Genomic DNA, 16,205 nt, shown 5'->3' on the forward strand with positions numbered 1-16,205 from the left:
CCAGTAATTCCATTTATGGATATATATCCAAAACTGAAAGTGAGACTCAAACCAATATTTGCAGCCTATGTTCATAGCAGAATGATATTCACAGTAGCCAAAAGGTAGAAGCAATCCGGTAATCCAAGAGTCATTGACAGATGAATGCACACACAAAATGGAGTATATACATGCAATGGAATATTATTCAGCCTTAAAAAGGAAGGAAATTCTGATACATGCTACAAAATGGATGAATCTTGAAGACATTATACTAAGTGAAGTAAGCCAGTCTCAAAAGGACAAATACTTTATGATTCTACTTAGATATCTAGAGTAGTCAAATTCATAAAGACAGGAAATAGAAAAGTAGTTGTCAAGAGCTGGGGGGAGGGGAGAATGGGGAATTATTGTTAAATGGGTGCAGAGGTTCAGTTTGGAAGCATGTAAAAATTCTGGAAATGGATGGTGATGATGGTTGTACAACATGTGAATGTACTTAATGCCACTTAAAAATGGTTAAAATGGTAAATTTTAAGTTACGTACATTTTACCACAATAAAAAATATATTCATGTCTGCTATAGATCATAAGGATGATTAATGGCGTTTATATAGAACATAGATCTAATTTGATTAATATACTGATATCACAAATTGGCCTTTTAAAAGATGAAATCACTTCCTCAGTCTAATATTTTAATCAAATAAATGTGCTATTGTGGTAACAACATTTGTTGCAATATATAACCTCAGTTTGCTCCCTTTTTTTGTGCCAACAGGAAAATCAAGAGGAACTGGGCCTGTGGGAGGAGAAATTCAGAAATTTTGTGGATGTCAAAGATAATGGTACAATTAAAACTGGTGTAGTGTTAAAACAGACCTTTCCAAAATGGCCAAAAGTCTCTATCTAAAAGTCCCTTGAGCTTTGGCACCTAAACACATGACTTCTGTAAGGTGAACAGAAATCTCATGTTTGGGTCCCCTATTCTTCAGTAATGCATTGCAATAGAGAAATAGTGAGTGTATGACTTGTGGGGAGCGTAGAAGTATAGGCCTTATGGAGTTTCTGGTCTCATGGAGGTCCGCATACTGCTTGCACTATGCAGTGAATCAGACAGCTGCAAATTCTACATTCTATTTTTATGAGAGTCAAGTGATGAGAAACCAAGTTCTAGAGCTCATTGCCTCCAACATTTCAATGCAGTGGTTCTCAGCCTTTTCCAGGCCTCCCCATCATTTATGTGAGCATCATGTGACATTTCTCACTAGGCTTAGTGATGGAGGGGGAGGGTGTAGGTGGCTGGGAAGGACTTTGTCCCTTTAGGAGACACGGTTCAAATACTTGGGGCTTATTTAGTTGGAAAAAATACTCACTTTTCTCCTTATTTCTCCCTACCCTGGGGAATAACAGACCTTCCCTAACTCCTTGAGAATCTCTGTTCTAGCATCTATTTCTATAGCCTCATATAATGATCAGGACTGACATGTGCCCAAAAATTATAAGTAGAGGGGCCCTAAAGCTTCCCTTTCTGTAACATTATAATTCTTTTTACCTTACCTAAAGCACCCCCTTTCCATAAACTCCTCCAAATAAGGACCATTTGATGGCAAATACTTTTACCTGAGAGGGAATTTAAGTCAATGTTATCTCTCCTAGTTACTTTCATTTTCCCCATATCTCTAAAATAATTGTTAGATAAAGGACTTGTCTTTGGCTAAAGGAAATTTATATATCTACAATCACAGGAAAGGGGGTATTTTGAGGAGCCAGGAAAGGTCCTCCTGGTGCCCTTGACCTTATAGTTTCTGTATGCAGTAAGAATGAACCGTCAGGCAGAAGACACCCAGCCTTTCATCTAGTAAGTATTAAAAGTGCTCGCTATCATCTGCTTCCTAAAGCAAACAAGTATGCAATACATTTCTGGAAAATTTAGATTAGGGAAAAAATCTAAAACTTTGTAATCCTATTTTACAGATAGAAAGGAGATTTACTATAAATGAGGACACAGAGAACTTTAGCACACAGCTAAGGAAACATAACTAATAAGTGCCCAGAACTTTGCCATGTGCATTTTTGTATCCCCACAACACCTAAATATAACCGTACAGAGAGTCAGCATACATGATTTACTGATTGATCAGGGCAAGCTCAGGTCTCTTGATCCCTAGTCTAGTCATCTTGCTGCTCTTATAGTTGCTGAATCTCCTTAATCGAATGTCCCACTGAGAAGCAAAACTCAGTCACTATCCTGGTCCCTGCAGGTCCTGCCTCCATTGGTTTGGATTTCTCCTTGCATGGGTTTGAGCATGTCTATGGGATCCCGCAACATGCAGAATCACACCAACTTAAAAATACCAGGTAAAGTGAAAACAAGAATTCTTACAGGAGGCTCTGGTTTCTGGACTGGAAAAGTTTGAAAGGAAAATATGTGAGATGTCTGAGCCAGTGCTAATATGTATCTGGCCTTTCCCCTCTTGATATTGCTTGTAGATCTTTAAGAATTTCCCTTTAATGATCGCCCAGAGCAGTGGTTTTCAATTTTTATATTTTGGCAAAAAGAAGACAATTATAAAAACTGTATTGCTGAACCTAAAAATATAGAGGAAGTAAAAATATGGAGCTGCTGTGGTTGAAGTAGCGGGGAGAGCTTCATAATATCACCTCCCCGGGTTTTGCTTTCACCTCCCAAGGCCTTTCTGTGGAACCTTGGGAAATACACTGTGAAGATCACTGACCTAGAAAAAGGCTTTTACCAAAAAAGGACAGTGAGCCAGAGGATGGAAGAGTGTGGCATCTCATATCACCTTTGATTCCCTCGGGGAGATTATTTCAAACTAACACTATTGACAAACAAATGCCAGGGGTATCACTCTAAGAGGAAGCGGAACCAAAGAGAAACAGAGTCTGGTCAAAGTTGCCAGGTTCAGATGCTGTTTAGATAATAGGGAGACATAGTGACAAGTGAATCAGAAACTGTGTTGCTCTCACACCAACCTGAGCTCCGTGTTCCCCACCTCAATTCAGTTCCTAATCTTTCCCTACTCAGCACTGTGGAAACATGTTAGGATACTATCATTTTGCTTTCACGACAGAGAAATACAAAATTTGTCAATTTATTGTGTGCTTGCTATTATGCAGGATTCACAGGAAATGGTCCTCACCTCACAAGAGATATTTAGAAAAGCTATCTAAGATATGAGATCATACACGCCAATAGTAGCCTGAGAGGATGCCAAAGGAATCAAAGGAGGAGGATCATATTCACCCACATTGGGTCAGGAAACCTTTAGGGAAGTGTTAGGAGTTGAGCTTTGAAAGATGTATTGTACCCAAGGGGAGAATGCAGGGGAGAATGGAGCTATAATATTCATTAAGAATATATATGCAGTGGTAATTGGTAATCCTTCCTTGTGTGTTTCAGTGATGGAGATGCTTACCGTCTTTATAACCTAGATGTCTATGGATATAAAATACATGACAAAATGGGCATTTATGGTTCAGTGCCTTATCTCCTGGCCCACAAACTGGGCAGGACTCTAGGCATTTTTTGGCTAAATGCCTCAGAAACACTAGTGGAGATCAACACTAGTGGAGATACAGAGCCTGCTGTAAAGGTGAGCAATGGATCATGGCTGCATGTCATACTCACAGAAGAAACAAAACTACTGAAGTGTAATTGTAGCTCTGGGCTTTTAATGGCAGTCCTCTGCCTCCAGAGTCCTCGCAGTATAATCAGTGAAGGTTATTGGTATGTACTAAAGGATCAGACTATTACACACATATGGATGGGTGTTGCGGGTTAGAGGGAAATTTTTCAGACCTTCATTCCATTCCTTTTCCAGGATGCATTGACCCAGACGGGCCCAGTTGCTGTTAAACAAAAGGTCAGATCTCAAACTGATGTGCACTGGATGTCAGAGAGTGGAATCATTGATGTTTTTTTGCTGACAGGACCTACACCTTCTGACGTCTTCAAGCAGTACTCATACCTTACAGGTACTTGCATGTGGAAGTGCCAGTTTCTTGTTCCATTATATTTCCTCTATCCCATGTAGAATCACTGTAAATTAATATTTGTTGTACACCATATAGTATTTATAAACAACTTACCCAAGCTTTTAAAGAAGCAAGCATTTCTCCTCCCACTCTCATCCCATTCAGCTTGGTTAAACATTCCACTAGGGCTGGAACTCTCCATTCTCTAATCCCTAATACTCACCATCTGCCTTCCTTAGAGCCTTTTAACCCCTGGGCTTTCTCTTCCTTTATCTCAGATGACCAGTATCCCAACCTGAACTTTTCTGTGTTCTCTTCTCCATTAAAATATAGTGGCTTTAGCACTATAAAAGCATTTTATCTTTAAAAGATATGAGATTGGGGCTTCCCTGGTGGCGCGGTGGTTGAGAATCTGCCTGCCAATGCAGGGGACACGGGTTCGTGTCCCGGTCCGGGAAGATCCCACATGCCGCCAGGAGAGGCCACAACAGTGAGAGGCCCGCGTACCGCAAAAAAAATAAATAAAATAAAATAAGAGATATGAGATCATCTCAATTGATTGCAGAAAAAGCATTTGACAAAATCCAACACTATTTCATGATAAAAACATTCAGAAGACTAGGAATGAAAGGAAACTTCATCCACATGATAAAAGGCATTTATGAAAAATTCACAGCTAACATCATACTCAATGGTGAAAGACTGCAAGGTTTTCCCTAAGATCAGAAACAAGATGAGGCTTCCCTCTTTCACCACTGCTATTGAACATTGTAGTTAAAGTTCCAGCCAGAGAAATTAGTCAAGAAAAAGAAATAAAAGGCATCCAAATTGGAAAGGGAGATGTAAAATTATCTCTATTCATAGATGATGTGATACTATATGATAGAAAATCCCAAAGAATACACACACACACACACACACACACACACACACACAATTAACCAAAGTTGCAGGGTACATGGTCAACACACAAAATGAGCTGTGTTTCTATACACCAGCAATGAACAATCTAAAAAAGAAATTGAGAAAACAACTCCACTTACAATAACATCCAAAAGAATAAAATACCCAGGAATAAATTTAACCAAGGATGTGAAAGACTCGTATGCTGAAAACTACAAAAAATTCCTGAATTAAAGAAGGCCTAGATAAATGGGAAGAAATCCCATGTTTGTGTATTGAAAGATTTAGTATCGTTAAGCAAGCAATACTATTGGACGCAATCTACAGATTTACTACAATCCCTGCCAAAATTCCAATGGCCTTTTTTTAAGAAATGGAAGAGCTGATCTTTAAAATCATACTGAATTTCAAAGGGCCCTGAATGGCCCAAAAGTCCTGAAAAAAAAATGTTGGAGGACTCATACTTCCCGATTTCAAAACTTACTACAAAGTTAAAGTAATCCAAACAGTGTGGTACTGGCATAAGGATAGACATATAAGCCAATGGAATAGAATTGAGAGTCTAGAAATAAACCCATACATCTCTGGCCAATTGATTTTCAATAAATGTTCAAGACCATTCAATGGAGAAAGAATTGTCTCTTAACCACATGGCACTGGGACAACTGGATATCCACATGCAAAAGAATGAAGTTGGACCCCTATCTCACACCATATACAAAAAATTAACTCAAAATTGATCAATGACATATATATAAGAGCTAAAGTCATAAAACTCTTAGAAGAAAACAGGGATAAATCTTCATGACCTTGGATTGGCAACAGATTCTTAGCTATGACACCAAAATCATGAGCAACAGAAAAAAAAATTAGACAAGTTGGACTTATTTAAAACTAAAAACTGGGCTTCCCTGGTGGCGCAGTGGTTGAGAGTCCGCCTGCCGATGCAGGGGATGCGGGTTTGTGCCCCGGTCCGGGAAGATCCCACAAGCCGCGGAGCGGCTGGGCCCGTGAGCCATGGCCACTGAGCCTGCGCATCCGGAGCCTGTGCTCCGCAACGGGAGAGGCCACAACAGTGAGAGGCCTGCGTACCGCAAAAAAAAAAAAAAAAAAAACCTAAAAACTTTTGTGCATCAAAGGACATTATCACAAAAGTGAAAAGGCAACCTATAGAATGGGAGAAAGTATTTGCAAGTCATACATAAGATAAGGGTCTAGTATCCAGAATACATAAAGAACTCTTATAACTCGACAATAAAAAGGAACAATCTAACTCTAAGATGAGAAAAGGGCTTAAATAGACATTTCTCCAAAGATGTACAAATGGATTAACAAGAACATGAAAAGATGCTCAACAGCACTAGGTATTAGGAAAATGTAAATTAAAACCACAATGAGATACTGCTTCCTACCCACTAGGATGACTAAATCAAAAAAAGAGGGGAAATAATAAGTGTTGGTGAGGATGTAGAGAAGTTGGAAACTCATACATTACTGGTGGGAACGTGAAATGGTTCAGCTGGTGTGGAAACAGTTTGGCAGTTCCTCAAAACGCTAAACATAGAACTACCATATGACCCAGCATGATGATTGATTTTGTGTCAACTTGCCTAAGTCATGGTGCCCAGATATTTGGTTAAACATTAGTCTAGATACCACTGTGAAGTTATTTTTTAGATGAGATTAACAGTTAAATCAGTAGACTATGAGTAAAGCAGGTTAGTCTCCGTAACATGAGTGGGCTTCATACAATCAGCTGAAAACCTTAGAGAAAAGGACTGAGGTATGCTCTAAAGAAACAGGAATCTGTCTCCAGACTGTCTTCATACTCAAGCTACAACTTCAACTCTTCCCTGGGTCTCCAGGCCTGCCTGCAGAATTCAGAGTTGCCAGTCCCCACAATCACATGAACCAGTTCCTTAAAATCAATCAATCATTTTCTTTCTCTGTATATGTACAAATACATACACACATATACACACATCCTATTGATTCTGTTTCTCTGCAGAACCCTAACTAATATACCCAACAATTCCACTCCCAGATACATACTCAAAGGAACTTAACAAGGACTTGAACAGATATTTGTATGCCAATGATCGCTACAGCATTATTCACCATAGCTGAAAGGTAGAAACAAGCCAAGTACTCATCAAAAATGAATGGATAGGGCTTCCCTGGTGGCACAGTGGTTGGGGGTCTGCCTGCTGAGGCAGGGAATGCGGGTTCGTGCCCCGGTCCAGGAGGATCCCACATGCCGCAGAGCGGCTGGGCCCGTGAGCCATGGCCACTGGGCCTGCGCGTCCAGAGCCTGTGCTCCGCAGCGGGAGAGGCCACAACAGTGAGAGGCCCACGTACCGCAAAAAAAAAAAAAAAAAAAGAAAAAGAGAAACAGAATGTGGTATATACAGAAAATGGAATACTATTCAGCCATAACAAAGAATGAAGTTCTGATACATGCTACAACATGGATGAACCTTGAAAGCATTATGCAAAATGAAATAAGCTAGACACAAAAGAACAAATATAACATGATTCCACTTGTATGAAGTACCTATAGTAGGTAAATTCATGGAGACAAAAAGTTAAGATTAGCAGTTAGTAGGGGCTGAAGGTTGGGATGAGTAACAGAAAGTTATTGCTTTGTGGTTATAGAATTCCTGTTTGGAGTGATATAAAAATTTTGTAAACAGCTAGTGGTGATGCCGGTACTACACTGTGAATGTAACTAATGCCACTGAATTTACACTTAAAAATGGTTAAAATGGCAAATTTTATGTTACATATATTTTACCACAATTTTTTTAAATTGGTCATGTAATATGCTCCACTCCCACATTGAATTGTATGCCTTACATGGGTAAATTGTATGATATATGAGTTACATATCAATAAAACTGTTAAAAATCAAAGTAATGTAGCATCGTTTCTGCTGCATTCCATTGTTAAAATTTCCTGAGTCTAGCCCATTTGCAAGGGAAGAATTTGATTCCAATTTTGATGAGAGGAACAACAGAGAATTTGTGGATATGGGAAGACACCCATATAGGAATAAGTACCATCAAAGCCCCCCTACAGCCCCTTTCAACATTGTTATTAGAGAGAATAGTCTGGTTTACAGGAAAGTGCTTCAAAAACAGTGGATCTGCCACCATGGTCAAAGAAATCTGATTTATAAATTTATAGATTATCTGTTAACTCCTAATGAGGATTTAGTTCAATAATATCCTCTTACCTCTTCCTCCCAACATTGTTATATCATAATTTTTGGTTAATCAACATTCAGTGTTTACATTTTTCCAATGCTCAGGGGTGTCAGATGCTTTATCCATTCCACTTTTTCCCCTGGAGACTTACCCCCAGATCTCTATCTGGACTGTTTTTCTCTAGGCTCCCCGCACAGCTGTCACCCTAGGACTTACTGTTTTCTGTTTTCTGGTGGTAGATCTCTCCCTTCTTGGGGCCCATGTTTTTCTTTTTCGTGGTTTATTAACTTGGTGTTTTTGTTTGTTTGTTTGTTTTTGCGGTACGTGGGCCTCTCACTGCTGTGGCCTCTCCCATTGCAGAGCACAGGCTCTGGACGCGCAGGCCCAGAGGCCATGGCTCACGGGCCCAGCCGCTCCGCGGCATTTGGGATCCTCCTGGACCGAGGCACGAACCCGTGTCCCCTGCATCGGCAGGCGGACTCTCAACCACTGCACCACCAGGGAAGCCCTTAACCTGGTTTTTATTCATTGTTCGAAGCATCTTCTGGTAGTTTCCTACGAAAGTGCATTAGAGGTCTACTTTTTGCATCTTTGCAGATATGAAAACATCTTCTTTTCCTACCTTCACCCTTGTTTGATAATTTGGTAACTGGACTGAAAATTATTTATCTCAGAATTTGAAGGCATTTCTCTATAATCTATCTTCTTGTTCCAAAATCACTCTGAACTCTGTTCCTTTGTATATGATCTATCTTTTCTCTCTGACATATCTTCTCTTTATCTCTGATAGTCTGAAATTTCTAATATTCTGAAACTCTGAAATTTTACAACCAAATGCCTTGATATAGACCTTTTAAAATAATTGCATATTAGATGTAGACTCTTTCATTCTTGAGAATTGTATCCTTCAGTTCTGGAAAAGTTATTATTCCTTTGAAAATATCTTCACCTCCTTTTTCTCTTTCTACTCTACAGATTTTATAATCTTCTCTTTTTTGTCCAATCCTGAGCAATTTTCTCAATTTTATCTTCCAGGCCTTTCCATTTATGCTCATATTTCTAATTTCTGCAGACTCTTTCTTATCCTCTGATTGTTCCTTGTTTCTAATATCTTATACTTGTTTTATGCTACCCTAGTCTTATTTTATGGGTGCAACTTTTTTTCATCTCCCAGAGGTACTAATGATAACATTTTGATATTTACTTTGATTCCTTGTATTGCCCCTATTTTCTCAGAGATCCTTTTACTCTATTTCTTTATGTGAGTCCCTCTGTCTAATTTTGGAGGCTTTACTCAAATGTTGGATGATCCTTGGCTATCCATGCATACTTAAGAATAAGGTTCTGCCTGGAAGCTCTGTGTACCTGGATGAGTTTTACACTCTCGTGTTGAGGTGGAGGGGGGAATTCTCCTGTCCGCTAGTGTTCTGGGAGCAGGGATGAACCCTTCTCGTCGTCATCCCCCTCATAAGCACTCTGGTGAAAGCTTACTTGGTTTTGCTCAATAGTTAGCACACCACCCCTGCCTGCAGCCTTCCAAATTTTGTTGAAATTACTCCTCTCCCATTCTCTTTGTTCTTGTGGTTTTATTCTTTTCTTTCTTTCTTTCTTTCTTTTCTTTATTCTGATTTTAGTGGGACTTTAAGAGGGGAAGGAGATAAATGCAAGTGGTTGACCAGATGTCCTCCATGTTATCAGTAAATGTTTTGATGATAATTTCCTGACAGTTCTTCCTGCCTTCAGTTTCTTTGCCTTCAAGTCTGCTCCCAACTAATTTTTCTAAAACATAGTCTGCTGAGGTTACATCTTGCCAAACTTTTGATGACTTCCTATACAAGAAGATTTAGAGTCCTTAGCCTGAACTACAGGGTCCTTTACAAACTGACCCTCTCCAGTGTCATCTTCTGCTGGCCTCCTTCACAGTGTAACCACCCTGGAATATTTATTTTTCCCTAAGCTTATCATGTCCTTCTCTGCCTCCGTATCTTTTCTATTTCCTGTGCCTCAATGATCTATTCATTCTCCCTGCCTGAGAATACTCTTACTTATTCTTCAACGTTCTAACCAAGTGTTACCACCTCTGTGAAGCCTTTCAAGACTCCATACTTCACTGCAGCCAAAATTTATCAGCCCCTCTGCCGTCCCACAGCACTTGAGGGTAGGGACTCTGCTTTCTTCTTGATATTCTAAGTACCAGGCTCAGTGCTTAGACCTTGTAGACATTCAGGAAACATTTATCAACTGTATAATTATCATTGTGGTGGTAATTGGCTCAGTTGTCATCTCCCCCTTTTAGGCACACAAGCCATGCCCCCTCTCTTCTCCTTGGGGTACCATCAGTGCCGCTGGAACTACGAAGATGAGCATGATGTAAAGGCAGTGGATGCAGGATTTGATGAACATGACATTCCTTACGATGTCATGTGGCTGGACATAGAGCACACTGAAGGCAAGAGGTACTTCACCTGGGACAAGAAAAGGTTCCCAAACCCCAAAAGGATGCAAGAGCTGCTCAGGAGCAAAAAACGTAAGGTAAAATAAGCCAGCACTCTGAACCTTTTCATTACAAAGCATTTTTAAATTTTTTAAAGTTGCCTTGATACAATAGTGGAAGAGAACCATCTGGTAAAAAATGGCCAGGAAAATAGTACCTTCAATTGTAACTGTAACTGTGATAACAGAAAAGCAATGGTGAGAAGGTGGCCATCCCTGCCATCCATCCCTGCCTTAGTGGTCTAGGTCCCCGTAAGGATGAAGGGGCCTAGCATTCAGTCCCATTCGTTGTGGCCACCCTGTAGTGCTGTGATGGATGCACCCCATGATGCAAAATTTGATTTTGATGTCAAGATTGAGTATGTCACACTGGCACCAAGAGGGTATGAAAAGGCTAATTAGTCCCATAGTGAGGTGTTCTTGGGGGAGCAGACTAGCTCCCAAGCTCCTTTGAAATTGGCCTGAGAGAGCTGGGAAAGGAGACAGGATCAGGTTTTAAGGTTTTAAGGTGGTTAGGGGGTTGAACTGGAGTGAGGATTCCTGTGCATGCACCGGGGCTTGTGTGGTTTGAACTTCCTATTGGCATCAAAGAAGGGAGCATCAGGGCTTTCTCTGTCAGTACACACGGATGTGGGTGGAAGGCTAAGGGGGAGTGATGGGGCTTGAAACTCTTAACAGTCACTCAGAAATGGAGTCAGTTTCTTTATTACACCATTTTTCCTGCATGCTTCCCTGATGGACTCCATCTGTCCATATGGCCAAGGAAAGAACTAAAATAGAAAATGAGGACAGGGAGAAGACACTGGAAAGTGTGTAATGCGGGGCGGGGGGGGGAGTGATAGCAATAATGAAAAGGGTGAAGGAGAAAAAAACAAGAGAGGAAAAGGGAGGAACCCCATATGTATCACATAAATGGATCCGAGATTAAAGTTGCCTTTTCAACCCATTGCATTGAGCCCCAGGCCTTTCACAGGTGGTCAGAGCCAATGCTGTTTTCTTAATCTCCCAGTTAATAAACACCTACCATTTATCAGGCATTTATTATGGAAGCAGCCCAAGAGCCCATCGACAGATGAACGGATAAAGGAAACATGGTATACATATACAATGCAAAATTATACAGCCTTTAAAAGGAAGGACTTTCTGATACATGCTGCAACATGGATGAACCTTAAGGGCATTATGCTAAGTGAAATAATCCAGTCACAAAAAGACAAATACTGGGCTTCCATGGTGGCGCAGTGGTTGAGAGTCTGCCTGCCGATGCAGGGGACACGGGTTTGTGCCCTGGTCCGGGAAGGTCCCACATGCCGCGGAGCGGCTGGGCCCGTGAGCCATGGGCGCTGAGCCTGCGCTTCCAGAGCCTGTGCTCCGCAACGGGAGAGGCCACAACAGAGGCCTGCGTACCGCAAAAAAAAAAAAAAAAAAAAGACAAGTACTATATGATTTCACTAATCTGTAACACTTAGAGTAGTCAAAATCATAGAGGCAGAAAGAAGAATGGTGGTAGCCAAAGGCTGGTGGGGAGGAGGGAGTGGGAAGTTGTTTTTCTGTTTTTTTGGGGGTTTTTTGAGTATTATTTTTTAATATTTATTTATTCAGTTGGCTGCACCAGGTTTTAGTTGCTGCACGTGGGATCTTTTAGTTGCAGCATGCGGGATCTTTAGTCGTGGCATGCGAACTCTTAGTTGTGGTATGTGGGATCTAGTTCCCTGACCGGGGATTGAACCCGGGCCCCCTGCACTGGGAGCACGGAGTCTCAGCCACTGGACCACCAGGGAAGTCCCGGGAAGTTGTTTTTAATAGGTATAGAGTTTCAGTTTTACAAGATGAAAAGAGTTCTAGACATTGTACAACACAATGTGAATCTTTTTGACACTGTTGAACTGTATGCTTAAAATTGGTTAAGATGGTGAATTTTATGTTATGCATATTTTACCACAATTAAAAAATTTTGTAAGTTTTTGAGCAATGGAGAATTAAACTTTAGTATGTAGAATAGATTTGGATAGATATGAGGAAGGATTAGTAGAAGGTTATTCTAGCCAAATAAAGCGGTTTTGAGGCCCCCGAGTAGGTGGAAGTGATGGTATTAGAAGGGCAGGGAGAGATACTGGAGAATAGTGCTGTGATCACAGCTCTTCTCAAGCCTCCTTCCTAAATATGGCTGTACCATATTTAGGTTTGGGGATTATTTTTTGTTTTTAATATGCTAGTTTCTTTTCTTTAATGTTTTCTTTTGTGTTATCTTAGCCTCTGGCTTTCTAGGGAGCAGGGACCTTGCCTGCTTAATCCTTTATGTAAAGCACCCAGCACCACAGAGAGATAGAAGCCTAATAAATGTGATCTTAAGAACATGTATTGGTGGGGCAGCAATAATTGTGAAAAAGGACGGGCCTGGTTCTGATATCAATTTATATTCCCATAAGCCCATGAAAGTTTATAGGATTTTACTGGTGTCTGAAATATTTCAGTAATAGTAGTTGTTTTGAGTAAAATTTGAATGCCAAAACTATGATGAAAACAAGTAAATGAACATATGGCTCATATAAAACTGATGAAATCTTTAAACCTTTATGTCCTAACAGCTTGTGGTCATTAGTGACCCCCACATCAAGATTGATCCCGACTACTTAGTGTATGCTAAGGCCAAAGAACAGGGCTTCTTTGTGAGGAATCATGAAGGGGGAGACTTTGAAGGTGTATGCTGGCCTGGTAAGATGTCATTTGATACACCTGTTATCCACTGTTTAGTCCCAACTAATGAAGGTTGCATGGCCATCTTTCTAATTTCTTGTAGTTGTCACATGCTACATTTATGTGCCTTTCCTTAAAGATGATAGTATTATCTTCTTTTATATCTTTCATTTAACATCTGGTACAGTGTTCTTTGTATACATTTATAAGTCAATGAATGAAGGAAAAATTAACAAGCAAACCCCAGTGACTTGCTATTTCCCTAAGCAAATAAAAATTAAAAGCCAGGGAATGAGAAAATGAGAGGAGGAGAAAGAGGAAGAAAGAAGAAGAATCCTGCAATCTCTCTCCCTGTGATTCTTCTTTGCCCTGTTAGCCCATAGTTTTGACTTCCCAGCCTTTCATGAGTGACCTCAGCTGCCCCTGACAACTCTGAAGTCTTCATTTCAGAAATTATTAGTTTAAAGCCTTGGTAAAAACTCCTCAAGGACAAAAGGGAATCACCACTCTGTCGTATGATAGCACTCTATCACAAGTCCATGCACTGTAGAGAAACCACACGCATTCCTCTTCTCCCTATACCACTTATAAACATGTCTCTCCTCTCTTTAAGAACAGAGAGGTCACTCCAGGCTATCTGCCATCCTTACTGGGCCTGTCTGAGGCCATCAGTGAGGGACAGGCTCCATCTTGATGCTTGTTCATTGGCATTCCCCTGGCCGCTGAGCTTCAGAGAGCTAGTGATTGTCACTGGAGTCCAGCATTGCCTTCTTCATTCGTTTCTCACCAGACCGTGCCTCTGTATCAGCTATCTTTCACATTTGATGTGAGGTGCCCATTCATTACCCAGCTTTCACATCTGATATTCTTCTTTACAAATATATTACCATGAGGAGCACCATTCCTAACAGGCTGTCTACTCCTCTGCCTCTGCAGGTCTCTCCTCTTACCTGGATTTTACCAGTCCCAAAGTCAGAGAGTGGTATTCCAGTCTTTTTGCTTTCCCTGTTTATCAGGTTTGTTTTTATTCTTTTGCTCTTTCCTAGTTACTTGGAAGGATAAAGTAAGGAAAAAAAGTGATTAAATAGAGCTACTCTGCTTCACTGAGTAGCTCTTGATAAACAATACTTGTATGAAAAGACAGAGATGCCAGGGACTTCCCTGGTGGTCCAGTGGTAAAGAATCCGCCTTACAGTGCAGGGGACATGGGTTCAATCCCTGGTCAGGGAACTAAGATCCCATATGCCATGGGGCAACTAAGCCCGCACGCCACAATTACTGAGCTTGGGCGCCTCAACAAGAGAGCCTGTGTGCCGCAAACTACAGAGGCCACGTCCCCTGGAGCCTGCGCGCCACAACTAGAGAGAAAAAACGCACACGCCACAACTAGAGAGAAGCCAGTGCCATCAACGCGCCTCAACAAAAGATCCCGCATGCCTCAACAAAGTTTCCATGTGCCGCAACTAAGACCTGACGCAGCCAAAAGGAAATAAAATAAATAAATAAGTAATAAAATAAATCTTAAAAAAAAGACGGGGATGCCAACCACATTACAGACCTTGGTGGTACCATATGAATTACCAAGTGCACAAAAGCTGTGATTTTGACTTCTATTATGATAGACTCTATGATATATCAAAGTACTTAATAATAGAGACTTATTATATTTTCAAACTGTATAAATTTTTACATAAAATAGTATTGTATAATATTATTAAAGATGATGATAATGATATATGAGAAAGTATCTTGCAAAGTATAACGTGATATTAAAAGTAAGGTACAATAATAATTCTTAAAACCTTATAAGAATCACAGAGAGAACTGGAGAGGCCACATCTAGAGAAGCGTTTTCAATCAGCAGTGGTGATGAGAATAATGATGTCTGATATAGACTGAGTATGTGCTGTGTGCCAAGCACTATGCTACTCACTTTGTGTGCATTATACCATTTCATCTTAATAATAACTCTTTGAAGTTGGAATTGTAATTATTAATCCCACAGGTGAGGAAATCAAGGCATGGACAAGTGTAAAAACCTGCTAAGTTCACCCATCTAGTAAGTGGTGGACCTAAGATTTGAACTCAGGTCTGTCTCCCAAGCCCAGCTCTTAACCACTACACTCTAGTTTCTGAGCATCCTGTATTAGGATATAGAAAATAACTTAGAGCAGGGGTAAAGAACACGTGGGCCAATCTGGCCTTGCTCATTTGTTTCCCTATTGTCTAGGCTGCTTGCACATAACTATAGCTGGGTTGGGTTATTGAAAAAGAGGCCTTATGGCCTGAAAAGTTGAAAATATTTACTGTCTGGTCCTTCCAGAAAAAGTTTGCCAACGCCTGCCTTAGAGGGTGCTAAAAAGAACAGTCAAAGTGGTTAAATATTTGGAACCCATATAGCCGTGTTCATAGAAGTATACATGATTAGAAATAATTCAAAGTAAAGAGTCAAAAGAAAACATATAAGCCTCCTCCAGTCATTTGAAAGGCTACCATGTCGGGGAGGCAGCAGATGTATTCTGTGGTATCCCAGAAGGCAAGCTAGGCCCTGTGAGAGGATGTTACAAGGAGCAAGACTTTCAGAAGATAATGGAATGAGCTGCCTGAGGGACTCCTGGTCATTGTAGCTATTGAGTCAAATGCTGAGAGACCAGGGATTCTATAAAGGGATTGCAGCACCATGTTAACTACATGACTCAACAGCCCCTTCCCACTCTAAAGCTAACAATTCTATGTAGAACACACACTATAGATCCTGCTAACAAACGGGTATCCTAGCTGTCAAACCTTTCATAGTGTTCGAGGGAAGGGGGAATCTTTTCATGGACAGCTATAATTGCCCATAGTTAAGAGTTGTAGCAGATGATGGATGATGTAGAGCCTAATTGTGAACATTCACAACCTTTCCTGTAGTGGTTCTCCAGGGGG

At 40.6% G+C, this 16,205-nt stretch overlaps 1 protein-coding gene across 1 annotated transcript in view; it reads left to right on the forward strand.

Annotated features, from left to right (window-relative positions):
- GANC (glucosidase alpha, neutral C) overlaps nt 1–16,205 on the forward strand; it is a gene marked incomplete at its 3' end in the record, with an annotated part of 76,890 nt that overhangs the window by 30,674 nt on the left and 30,011 nt on the right. The window contains exons 7-13 of the mRNA XM_082647474.1: nt 761–827; nt 2,244–2,340; nt 3,404–3,596; nt 3,825–3,978; nt 10,384–10,619; nt 13,169–13,295; nt 14,214–14,293. Coding sequence (XP_082503600.1) covers nt 761–827; nt 2,244–2,340; nt 3,404–3,596; nt 3,825–3,978; nt 10,384–10,619; nt 13,169–13,295; nt 14,214–14,293 — 954 coding nt within the window. The remainder of the gene's footprint in view (nt 1–760; nt 828–2,243; nt 2,341–3,403; nt 3,597–3,824; nt 3,979–10,383; nt 10,620–13,168; nt 13,296–14,213; nt 14,294–16,205) is intronic.

The sequence above is a fragment of the Grampus griseus genome (assembly GCF_964374135.1).
Source record: "Grampus griseus genome assembly, chromosome: 2".
Lineage (NCBI taxonomy): Eukaryota > Metazoa > Chordata > Mammalia > Artiodactyla > Delphinidae > Grampus > Grampus griseus.